We start from the raw sequence: 12,707 nt of genomic DNA, 5'->3' as shown, positions 1-12,707 counted from the left end.
TTGTGATTTGGAGGCTGTTACAGTTGTTTAGGCACTGAAAGGTATAATGTGATACACTTGTCAACCCTTGAGATATGCAGCAAAGAGGTTTTTTGGGGTGTTAGTAGTGCATTAGAAAAAGAAGACAAAGGATCTTCAGTGCTACTTCAGAAACAAATCAAATCTTATTTCTGTTTTGATTGCTTACAGGATTTGCTTTGGCTACACATGCCACAAGCAGTAGGACAGTTCACATTTTGTATATGTGATTTATATAAATACTGGTGAGAAATTTGACATTTAAACCAATAAAGGGTACTAGACTTAACTCACTATTAGATTTTTTTAATGGAAAGACATTTCTTATACGGGCAGGAAATTGCAATAACACGTTTACTGATTTATGGCAATATTTTACTCTTGGATCTTCAAAATGAACTGTCGTGGCTCTTCACAGTTAATAGAATTGGAGGTGAACCAGGGAGCAGTACAATGCTGTCACAACGGAAGGGACCAGACAGCACAGCAGGCAACATCCACCAACTGGGGGCTCTGCTCAAACTATTGTGTTCATGGAAACCCAGGTGGGTTAATCTCACTTCTTTCTGGTTGAAAGAGGAGTTTTGAAAATGCACTAGTATTGAAAGGAGAAATAACAAATCTAACGATGGTCCTACATAAATCTCAATCCACTAAGAATCATTAATTTGACCTCAGTGGGGTTGGGATCAGAGCAATTCCAATTTCATGTGACAGCTGTTAGGAAATGATATTCCCGGGGAGGCCCCTCATTTACCCGATGTATTTTCAGTTTGTCTGAGTGGTCAATGAGGTTAAATTTATTTTACAGCTTTCTATTATCTGTGTTGAACAGTTATTAAAATTTGTATTGATCCACTTCTTATGAAGCGTTACTTCCTTTTCTTTTTCCCTTAGAAGTGTTCTTTGTGAGTTGGGCCCTCAAGCACGACAAGTTCTCTTTCTCTTTTCGTATAAAACTGTTGCAGGGCTTGTTTCCTGATCCTTCCCTCTTGCAGGGTTTGTGGATGTTTGCCTGAACTTCTGGGAATCACAGAATCATGGAATATGCCGAGTTGGAAGGGACCCATCAGGATCACAGACTCCAACTCCTGGCCCTGCGTAGGACACCCCAAGAGTCACACCGTGTGCCTGACAGCGTTGTCCAAAAGCTTCTTGAGCTCTGGCAGGCTCGGTGCTGTGATCACTGGTAACAGTGACTTCCGTCTGCCAGGCTTCTGTGACGATCAGAAGTTGGAAAATTGTCGGTACTACCCGGGCGGTATTTGGCGCCTTCCGCGGGCAGGGCAGGAGAGAGAGGAACACGAACGCTCTCGCTGCCGACCCGCCCAGACCGACCCTCCGCCGCGGGCCCGACCCTCCGCCGCGGGCCCGACCCTCCGCCGCGGGCCCGACCCTCCGCCGCGGGCCCGACCCTCCGCCGCGGGCCCGACCCTCCGCCGCGGGCCCGACCCTCCGCCCGCCCCCGGCCCCTCTCCCCGCCCCTCGCCGCGGGTCGCTCTGGGCGGGCGGCGCGATGCGGCCGCTGCTGCTGGCGCTGGGCCTGGCCCTGGCCCTGGCCCTGGCGGTGGCCCCGGGCGCGGCGAACGAGCAGCACCGCGCCGAGTACGACCGGGAGGCGCTGCTCGGAGGGCAGGTGGGCCGGGGGCGGGCGGGCTCCGGCGGGGCCGCGGGGCGGGCGCTCCCCGGGCCGGGCCGGCAGGGCCGCTGACCCGGCGCGTTGTTGTGCCGCAGGAGGAGGCGGAGGAGTACGCGCGGCTCAGCCCCGAGGAGCAGCAGCGGCGGCTGAGGAGCATCGTGAGGAGGATCGACGCGGACGCGGACGGGCTGCTCAGCGAGGGTAACGGCGGGGCCGGGGGGGAAGGCGCGCTCTGCCCGCGGCTCCTGCGCTGGGGAGAATCCCCGTGGGAAACAGCACGGCCCCTTGCACGGCGCGTTAGAAACACCGACCGGCTCACACAGAGGGGGTCTGAGTCCCGGAGGTTTGTGTTCGACTCGAGAACACGCGACTGAGAGGGGCCTCACTGATGTGTATGAATACCCGAAGGGGGAGTGTCAAGATGGACCGGGCTCTGCTCGGCGGTGCCAACCCCTAGGACAAGAGGAACCTGATGCCCAGGAAGTTCCACCTGTACGTGAGGAGGAATTTCTTTCCTGTGCAGTGACCACTGGAACAGGTTGCCCAGAGAGGATGTGGAGTCTCCCTCGCTGGAGATATTCCCGAACCATCTGGATGCAATCCTGTACCATGTGCTCTGGCGTAACCCTGCTTGAGCGGGTGGGTTGGACCAGATGAGCCACTGTGGTCCCTTCCAACCTGACCCACGCTGTGATTTCGTGGTGGAATAACTGGGGCCAAGAAGAGTTAGTGTGAGTAAGAGCAGTACCAGGTTGCAGGTACCACCTTTGCACGTCTAAAGCTACTTGGAATCAAATGGATTTCTGTGTTTGTAATCCTGTTTGTGCCACTCAGAGCAAGTTTAAGATGCAAAGAAAATATTGCAGCCATAATACCACATAGATGCATGTCAGTACCTAGTGACACAGTGACATTGAGAGATCATAGTTCATCACAACACAGTAACAAATGGCTCTTCCCAGACTGGTTTTTATCAGTCAAACTTATGAACTTCATGGTGAACTCAGGCCCTTCCTTTCAGTACATCATCACGACACTCTTAATTTTAAAACTAATTTTTGTTGGTTTACTGTGAGTTTGACAAGTGAAGTCTCTCATGTGCAGACACGAAGTTAACAGAATCCTTGTTCAAATGCCAGAGCAGTAATGTTTCATTAAAATCAAGCAAAACATGTGGGAAGCTTTCTGGGTGAGAGGACAAAATATGGTTTTAAAGACAAGATCAACTATCTCTCTTGAATGTCTTTCACTTTATATGCTTAACTTAATGACCTGCACCCTTATTTCAGTGTGTCTGCATGGACTGTGTGGAGCTGAGACAGTCTGTAGCTTTGGCAGGATTGCTAATCCCTGTGATACAGAACAGGCAGCTCAAAAGGTGAAGGCTACAGGGGAAAAGTCTATTTAAAGTGTAGGAATTCCACCCATACTCCATCCTTATGCCATATATTGCATCTGGTTCTCAGTCTAATGAAGACTTGAATTGCTCTCACTTCCCAGAGGAAAACTCACAGTGGAATGTGTTTTAACACTAAGAAACTTATGGTACTGATTTTTTTTCAGCTCAGTTGTTTCTCAGTACTGCAAAATTCTTCTTGAGAACTTTTTCCATATTAATGGTGCCTCCATTTGGAGGCTGACAGAGACAGAAGATGGGATATATGTTGGAGCAATAAATATTTCTGATTAATGGCACTGGACATTATGTGTCCAGATGGCTGTGCCTGATGCCTTAAATGCTGGGTCCTAAACCATAAATCACATATTGCCCATCTTTAAGAAATGATGTTGCAGTTTCTTGTAAGGCAGTGCTGGTCTGTGCACGAGCCTTGGTGCCCACACACCTCTGCACGTTCAGTCAACTCACAGACTCTGTTACAAACCTGGTTCCTTTGCTAATACAAGTGCAGTACTCAAAATGTATTTTTAAGAATCTCTTGCTGCTTTTCAAAGAGATTTAAATCTAGTGAGGTTGTATTGATGCTTCTGTCAAGAATGACAGGATAAGATACTTTAGTATTTAAAAAATGCTGTAAGATTTTTCTGCATCAAAGTAGTAATTTTTATAGGATTTTTTTATTAGTCATCATGAATCTTCAGAGCAGGATTTCAGTTGAGTTGATTTAGATACGTAATTTTTGCAATGCAGAGTAAGATGTCTTTCCCTTCTGGGCACTTGAAAATAACTGAGAGATACTGAGAGAATATGTTCTCACAGTCTTCTGGAAATAAAGTAACTTTAATGTATTTGTGTCAATTCATTGGTATATTAAGTTTTATTTCTTTTAGCCACATTTCTATTAAAACAAGCAGCTTAAAAGCCTTTCCAAACTATGTAAGGCTTGATTTCAGCCCCAGGTAAAGGGAAAATAGCTGTTAATATTTTATTTTGGGTAATTAAGGCAATGGCAGTAAATTGAGTTTTATTTCAGTTTGTGGATTTTTCAGAAGAAACCCCAGACTGATGAGAACAGTGGTTTTTTGGGGTACCAAATTACACTTAGAGCTGTCTGTCTAAGCCATATTCAGCATCATTTTCATAAAGAAAAGGGGAAAAAAGGATGCCATGGTGTTGATTTGCTTCAGATGTGGCCACATAATCATTACAAAAAAGAACCAGAAGTCTGCTGCTGGGATCTGTGTCCTCATTCAGTTAACTTGGAAAAAGCCTGAGCATGGAGGAGACAGACTGGTTTGCTTTAACTAAAACCTCTTACCTACATGCTTACATCCCAGCTGCAGAGTGTAATCCAGATGGAATAGATCTGTGGTACTTTCCAGTTCTCACAGTACAGATGACTCTGTTTTATTTTATTTTTAATGCTTTCCACAGATGAGCTGAGCTCCTGGATACAGCAGTCTTTTAAGCATTATGTTACACAAGAAGCAAAGCAACACTTCAGTGACTATGACAAGGATGGTGATGGATTGGTGTCGTGGAAGGAGTACAATTTGCAAATGTACGATCGTGTAATTGATTTTGATGAGAACACTGTCCTGGAGGATCAAGAAGAAGAATCATTTCGACAGGTAAAATGTTTCAGCAGCAGTTTCTGTAACTGTTGGCAAAAGGCAGCAATTTTTGTTTATTGTGACGGAACAAGATGGGTAGAGGAAGCAGAGCAGCTGGCATATGTTTTAACACTTTCTGCTATCTGAGATGGGGGAGTAATTAAAGGAAAGTAATGGAGTATTAAAGCTGCTACCAACAAAATTAAGACACAATGAAATGGTACCCCCTGAGTGTGTTTTGCTGGCTGAGTGGAGTGTAAGTCTGTCAACAGTCCTTTTATGACAGAGCCCAGTCTCCAGCCATCACCTTAAAACAAGATTCCAATCCACTGGGTTGGGTCTGCAGCCTGACAGTGTCCTGCCCTCAGCAGGGGCCAGGACCACTGCTGGTGGAGGAGAAGGAAACTCTTTAACCCCTTTACTGCACTGTTCTAGCCACTGTTTTGGTTGCTGCTCAAGCACTCAGTGTGGGGTATCAGTGTAGCCTGCTGTAACATTGCCTGTCCATTAGAGGCCCACAGAGAAAGCAATAGCAATTCAGACAGTTTTAGCAATAATAATGAAACTCCTGTAGCTAGAAATGGATGTCTAAACACAGAAGTTATGAGTTAGTCTCGTCTGCCAAAGCAGATGCATAAAAGGGGAAAGGAGAGAGGCAAGAAAGGCAGGGGAGGTTCACCACCACATAGCAAAACTTTCAAGTTACACATTTATAAGTACATGTAAATGTTTCCCAAAAAGAGAATAAATAAGTGTTTAGACTGTTCTGGCCTGAGGTGTTTTTTCTGTGAGGATTGCTTTTTATGTTGTTAGTAAAATAGAGGTAGATAATATAGGATGTTGACAGAAGTGAAACTAAAATTGTGGGGAGAGGATTTTACACACATTGAGGAAACAAACTGTAAAGCTTAACCTAACTGAATAATTCCATAGCTTTTAAATAAAACAAGATTTTCAGTGGAACTGCCAATCAAAATACTGATCCCATGTTTGAGATATTGCCACCACAGATCTAAACAGAGCTATAGATACACAAGCTGAGTTAGAACTGGTTGCTTAGTTAATGGTGTGACTTGACTGCCTGCTGGGTTGTCCTTGCTGACTCCTTCAACATGGGCTGTAAAATGAGCAGCATTGTACAAGTACCATAAGTCAGCCATCCTCAGCATTTTCCTTACATCTGGAAATTAGTGGGCCTGCTCTGATCAAAATGGAAGAGTAAGATTGGGTGTTGATTTAGAATTGACATCGAGTAACCACAGGAGTTTACCAAAAGGTGGCAGCCTTGTTCATCACTTCCCAAAAATCACTGGAAAACCAGGCTGTCCCTCAATAGGGCAAGTTTATGTTGCAGTCTAGTACTCTCTGTAGCCAGTCCCTCTGAACTGCCTTCCTGGTTAAACCCTCAGCGAAGGTCAGCCTCTCTCTAAGAAAATTAAACTACTTTGAAGAATATTTAAGATCTTATCCTTCATTTGTTACATTACTCTCTGTGTTTTTCAGGTTAGCCTAATTTTGAGAGAAGTGTCAGCAGATAGGATATAAATGAGAAGTGCAATTTCAAATGGTTGTTTTTTAGAGCATTTAAGAACTATGATTTTCTGGCTGCTCCCTCACCCAGATCAGAGTCACACTGAGAGCACAACACACTTAATGATGGGATTCCAAGGTCATTCTAGTTCATGTCACGTGCAGTTGGAGCAGAGATCAGTTTTTAATGGTGGGGGTCTGTATTTTGTCTAAAGTGACTGTGTAAAATGAAGTGAGGAAATTTTTTCAAATTTGACATACAGAAATGGGAGGTGCAGACATTCAGGAATAAGAACTTGACTGATTATTGTGGATATCATTTCTTTTTTAAAGACATGGTAATATATGTACTTAAAACAGGTTAGAGAAGTGACTTTCCTTTGAAATTCTCAGGTGTAATGGACAGCAGTCTTGTAATAAAGGAATCTGGCAAATCCTTCAGCCTTTAAAATGGCTTCAGAAAAGACATTTTACACATGTGATATTTCAAGACTTTCTGTGAACTACAGACAGCCCTTGATATAAGTAAGATATAGATCCAGAAGGTTAAATGTTCTTAAAATGTAAATTTTGGAGTTTGCAGTGGCTGCCGTTAATTATAAACATTGTACTCCACTTGGTTACTTTGGGAATTGGGGACTTTTAGGAGAGGATGCATGTATGGAAATAAGGATTGTTGGTCTTTTCATTATCTCCCTTTTGTGTTTCTGAAGCCTTGGCTAAGAGTATGTTTTAAATGGCTCCTTAAATTAAAAAGAAAAACAAAGAGGGTTTTATGCAATTCTTAGAATAAAACCTCAATTAAGAGTGTTGTTCTCCTTGCTCTCAATTAGCTCTTTTTAGTGAAGGTATAACATCAGTGCAATATGAGTAGGTAACGTGAAACAATTAATAATCTAATGAGCTTATAGCCAAACTACTATAATGTTGTTTTTCCTTTCCATTAAGGGCTCTAACTAAATCTATTTTCTAAGCTTCATTTAAAGGAGAAAAAGCGTTTTGAGAAAGCCAATCGCGATGATGTCCCTGCCCTGACCGTGGAGGAGTACGTGGCTTTCGAGCACCCCGAGGAGGTGGAATACATGACGGTGAGATCCTGCCAGTGTCTGCCTCAGCCTCTGCCTGTAGATGCAGCACCTTTTTTATTCATGCCCTGGCCCCAGTCCCACAGGAAGTGGGCTGTGGAGCAGTTTTGGACACTGCTTGTACAGCCCAGGTTAAAAATCAGGTGGTGTGTTGAGGATCCGGTGCTGGAGGTCAGGAGCTGGAGCAGGAGATCAGTGCTCTCCTTTGAAATCTTTGAAGCTGTTTCACAGCTATCCCAAACTTATGGAATTGGACTGACATAGCCACCTCTCAACCCTGTTAGGGTGGGAATACATCAGTGAGATTTTAGCTTTCGGTTTTAGCTCTCTGGTGCCAGAGCCAGCTTCCAGGAGGAGTGATCTGTAAACAGCCTTTGTTTGTGTGTACACAGCACAGAGTTATGGACAAACAAGGGAAGGCAGAAATACAGGATGGGCTTCACTGGGAAACACAGGACAAAAGACAAACCAATTATAACAATTCAATTAAATTGCAAAAATGCAAATTAGTGAATCCATCACATGAAAAAAGAAAAGTGAAAATGAGATGATAGAGCTTTGTGCATATTCATATTTCTCAGCTGCTTTTTTAGTTTTGAATTATGTTGAAGGATTCCACCTTTCAGATTTGGTTTTCATGAAACCTGACATTCTAAACTCCTAAGAGCAGATCTGTTTTATTGCTCAGGAAGCAATTACTGCACCAGCCTACATAAAACAGAAAAGGAGATTTGAAATGAGGGAGTCTTTCCTTTAAAGAATTCCTTATTGCTCTAAAATGATTCAGTGCTGTTTCTCTTGATTATGAGTTGCTAATTTTGCTCTTTGTATGTGTACAAAAGGACTTTGTCATTCAGGAGGCTTTAGAAGAACATGATAAAGATGGTGATGGATTTGTCAGCCTGGACGAATTCCTTGGTGATTACAGAAGAGACCCAAGTAAGGAACAAAGGGAGGGGGCATGAAAGAGGGAACTAACAAAAGCTTTTGATTTGGGTGCACCTTTATTTTCAGCTTTTCATACCTACAGATTCAGAGTCACATTTGACTGTGTTAGTATAATTCTGTTTCCTGGAACTGAGCTCATTATTTCAGTCTGCCCCGTGTGTATTTGGCAGTACTTTGTGTGTGGCCCATTCTGCTGTTTCCCTGCAAGTTGTTTCTTGTTTTCCTAAAGACTGAAGTTTATTCCTGAGCACAAGGGATACAGCTGAGATAAGGTGCAGTATTACTGAACACATCTGCAAACCCAGCCAGCAGGGATGGAAGGTTAAACTTCCCTGGGCTTGATCAGCTCCAGCAGGCAGCTCTGAGCCCGGCTTTGGAAGGGGGAGCCAGGTGTGTAACAGGAGAGGGGAAGGGAAGGAGTCAGTTCTGTACCAGAGATCAGAAGCCTGATATTTGCCTTCACTTTTTGGTTTGTTATGGGGGTTTTTTTCCCCACTCTTGCCCTTTCTTAAATTTGACCTGTTCTTTCTTTAACAAGAAAAAAAGGGCACTTATCTGGTATTAATCAACATTCATGGATAAATATTTTACACACCATATTTAATTCACTACGAGTTATGACAAATAAGTCCTCCTGTTCCAAAAAGCCCTTTAACTTCAGTTATGTGGAAAGTCTGCTTGGCCCTAAGGAGTGCCAATTTTGAATGGTATCATAGCTGAGAAAAATTGTTTAAGCCACATGAGGATATGGAGAAACAGGGGAATAGTCTGTTTTATTCCACTCCAGTCAGCCACCTGGAATTTCACCTTTATGACCATATTTGTTTGCCAGAGCCAGTAAAAACAGTAGGTCTCTGATGCAACTACAGGGTTCTTTATCTTTTTCCTGCTCTGACTTGAAAGAAAGCTTTTCTAAGCCACTCTGTACAAAGCTGTTGGAAAGGAGTGAAATTGTTGCAGTAATAGAGAAGATAACAGCTTTGCATTACGACTTGTTTGCAAGAATTCAGAATCAGTACAAGCTACTTCAGCTTTCCTCCAAAAGGCCTTCTCTGTTCTGCAGGTAGTGCTCCTCCAGCACACTTTAAAATGACTAATTAGGCTACGTGGTGACTCTGATTTCATAACTGTCTTGTGGTTTTGGGCAACAGTGTATGGTGAATTGTGACATTAAGAGATAATCTACTTGCAAAAGTAAATGTTAGAAAGGAAGGAGAGACTTCATTCTTTTTTATTCTTTTACAGTAGAATCCTGATTATTTTTAAACTTACTTATCTGCTTGTGATACTTTTGACATTCATAAGGTCTAGAAAGTCTTAATACCTGTTCATGTTTGTCTGCAATATTTATCAGTTTGGTGAATTGCTTCTGAATTTCTTGAAGAGCTAGAGATAAGTTTAGGATTGCTGGGTGGGCTGTGCAATGCCAGTGCATGGGGTAAGTACAAAACAAGTGTGCAAATAAATAAATACCAACAGTAAATGAATTTACTTTCCCTACTCTCCTCTGCCCATTAAGGTTTGTCTTTGCTTAGTGACATCACTTCTGTGTTATGTTTTACGAGATTAAGTGAATTTGCTTAGGAGAAAAGGTGAAAACACCTGCTTTAAGGTGAAGAGTGGCTTTAAATGTGACAACTGTGTCTTACCAGCTGCAAGGGAAGATCCAGAGTGGATACTTGTTGAGAAGGATCGTTTTGTGAATGACTATGACAAGGATCATGATGGAAAACTCAACCCTCAAGAGCTGCTGTCCTGGATAGTACCCAATAATCAGGGTATTGCACAAGAGGAGGTGGGTGTTTTGGCTGCTCTTTAGGGTTTAACTACTGCAGGAGAACTGTGAAGGTATCACAACAAAATGGTAGAAGCATTCAGGTTTATCATGTCATAGTTACTGAAAATGAATGTTAGATCTTTGCATATATTTTTAACCTCTCTTCAGTTTGACAAGGAGTGCAGGTCCTTTACCTGCATTAGGCAAATGTGAAGTTCCTACTAATTGTGTGAGTGTTTCTGAATGAGCAAAGTGCTTTTCTACATGTTTAAACAGCTTATCTGCTTTGACTCAAGGGTACAGCATTTTAATAAGTAATTTTTTAGTTATTGTAGGTAAATCTAATGAGATGTACTACCAAAAGAAGCTTCATAATTTTGAAAAAAAGAATCTGATTGTGATTCTTGTAACTGGATAAATCACCATAATTTGTAGAACTAAAAACTTAAGTACAAGAAAATGGAAATACTCTGTGATTCAAGATGGTGTAAAGCAAACTTTGATGATGATAATTAAAATGGTTTAATCAGTGGTAGAACACCATAATAGCTTTTAAGTGGATTCTCATTTTAGCTATCTCTATTTTTTTGTAGCAGTTTACAGTGCTGGGCTGCAGTAGAGAGGATTTCTGCCTTTCCACTAGTAACTTTTTATCTGAATTTTCCTTGTCTTTCCTTTACACTGGGGGATTTTGGTGTTCAGAATGGCAGGAACAACAGGTCTTCCCAAGGTTCTGTGGTTCTTGGGAAAGAGAGGAGCTGCTTGGTCTCATTTCTGAGCTGCCAGCCCTGCCTGTCTCAGCTCTTGGTGACAGAAGAGCCCCGTGGCAGCCGCAGTGTCTCGTGTGTCTGGCCCTGCTGGAGCCTTTCAGTTGCTCGAGGAGTATTTTTGTGGCTGGGGCTCTGTGAGCCTCTGCACAGCCTTCTTTTGACATCTGACTCTTGAGGGTGGTTGATTCTTAGAAATAGCCCTGTTGTGACATGAATTCTGTGTGGTGCTCAGTCTGTTCATACCTCTTAGTTGGCTTGGTTTGGGTTTTTTCAGCTGTTCTTAGCTATTGATGCAAATTTTAGCTTACAGCAAGGCTGTGCTGTAGTGATAGCTCAGTTCTGCAAGAAATAATTTGTTGTATTTGTTTCTCTAACCTGCTGGGTTTTTTCTTTGCTTAATATAAAGGCTTGGCAAAGTCACCTGTCCTGAAGAGAAGGTAGCATTGACTTCAGTCATAAACTGCTGTTTGAAAGCTGAATGTCACGGTTTCTTTTTGGCATTTCAAAATGACTTGAGAAGCCTGGTAGCTAAATAACATAAAAATAGAAAAAATACTATATATTTCATTTTCAGGAATTGATGTGTGTTTACCAAGATGTTTGTCATATTAATCCTGCAGCTTCTGCCACACAGAGTGCTTTTAAAATCTGCTTGGCTGACGTTAGTCCCCGTTATTTTTGGCTCAGTTACACTGAGCCAAACCAATCAGAAAAAATGGGAAGAGAAGGATTCTCTAAATTCCTGTATTTGTAGATGTTCAGCAAATGAAAACAAAGCCCATGTAATACCAGGACTCCTGTTTCTCTGAAATAATGGGTGCAGTTGAGCTGCTGCACAGCCTGTTAGCTTTGAACTGTGTAACACTGGTGAATGAGCTACAGCTCAAATATTCTGCAGTGGCTTCTTTGTTTTGCTGCTGAACTCCCCTCCTTTTACAATACATAAATAAGCAAAAAAAATCACAATTGTTTTAACTTGGTGCACGTGGTGTTCCATTTCTTTTGCAGGCTCTTCACCTCATTGAAGAGATGGATTTGAATGATGACAAAAAACTTTCTGAAGCAGAAATTCTTAAGAACCAGGATTTGTTTCTCAACAGCGAAGCAACAGATTATGGTAGGCAGCTTCATGATGAACGTTTCTACCATGAAGAACTTTAGATTATTTATTTTGTAATCTGTTGTTTTGGTTTTTTTCCCCCCTTTCTTTCATTTGGAGCTTTTGTGAAAAGCATCCATCAGCCGTGTTGCAAGTTTTATGCTGTAATTACAGTACACTAATGGTTGTGTAAATAATTTGCATTCAGAATTTAATTGCCCCCCCTGCAGACTTCCTGGGCCTCTTCTAGCCTTCAAAATTAATCTGAAATACTTACTTCCAAAACTCTGTAACGTTGGGAAATAAATTACTTCGGGGTAGTACTGTATTGTGAAGAGTTGTTCTACTGTACTTGAAGAAAATGGAGAATCTAAATGGTTCTGAAAGAATACAAAATGTAGTAACTGAGACTACTATTTTTCTAATCAGTTTAATTGGGGAGGGGGGAGTGGGGAAGGTGGGAGGATGTTTAGAGTCAGTATTAACTGTGGTTTATTTAATACCTTTGGAGAAACACTTAGATTAATGCCTCAATTGTTTAAGAGGTTTCTACTTAATTTTAAATGGTTTCTATACTGTGTTTTACTGTATCATAAAACTTGCTATTTTTACATCTATAGACAATAATTGTTTTTAACGTACAATTCTACAGCATTAGCAATATAATGGTATTTTACTGTGTCAAGACCCTGTTCGTTTGTTGGATTAAAACTTAAAATATTCTGTCTTTCTGCGTTTTGTACATTTATTTCTTACTGTGGGTCACCCACAGCAACTGCTTGAGGTGTGAGCAATGTGCATAATGTACAGTGGCAACATTCTTGGCTTT

At 42.1% G+C, this 12,707-nt stretch overlaps 1 protein-coding gene across 2 annotated transcripts; it reads left to right on the top strand.

Moving 5' to 3' along the window:
- Nucleotides 1-1,513: 1,513 nt before the first annotated feature.
- RCN2 (reticulocalbin 2) lies at nucleotides 1,514-12,605 on the top strand. 2 transcript variants are annotated; one of them, XM_032700396.1, is made up of 7 exons: nucleotides 1,514-1,654; nucleotides 1,753-1,858; nucleotides 4,491-4,687; nucleotides 7,186-7,287; nucleotides 8,127-8,223; nucleotides 9,885-10,027; nucleotides 11,788-12,605. In XM_032700396.1, the coding sequence occupies exons 1-7, from the start codon at nucleotides 1,535-1,537 to the stop codon at nucleotides 11,938-11,940; spliced, it is 918 nt and encodes a 305-aa protein (XP_032556287.1). In that variant the 5' UTR covers nucleotides 1,514-1,534; the 3' UTR covers nucleotides 11,941-12,605. The 2 variants fall into 2 exon arrangements, with proteins under 2 accessions (XP_032556287.1, XP_032556286.1); XM_032700395.1 differs by having other exon boundaries at nucleotides 7,174-7,287.
- Nucleotides 12,606-12,707: the final 102 nt, after the last annotated feature.

This window comes from Chiroxiphia lanceolata, chromosome 12, assembly GCF_009829145.1.
Source record: "Chiroxiphia lanceolata isolate bChiLan1 chromosome 12, bChiLan1.pri, whole genome shotgun sequence".
Classification (NCBI taxonomy): domain Eukaryota; kingdom Metazoa; phylum Chordata; class Aves; order Passeriformes; family Pipridae; genus Chiroxiphia; species Chiroxiphia lanceolata.
This window is presented reverse-complemented; position numbering and strand designations above follow the sequence as displayed.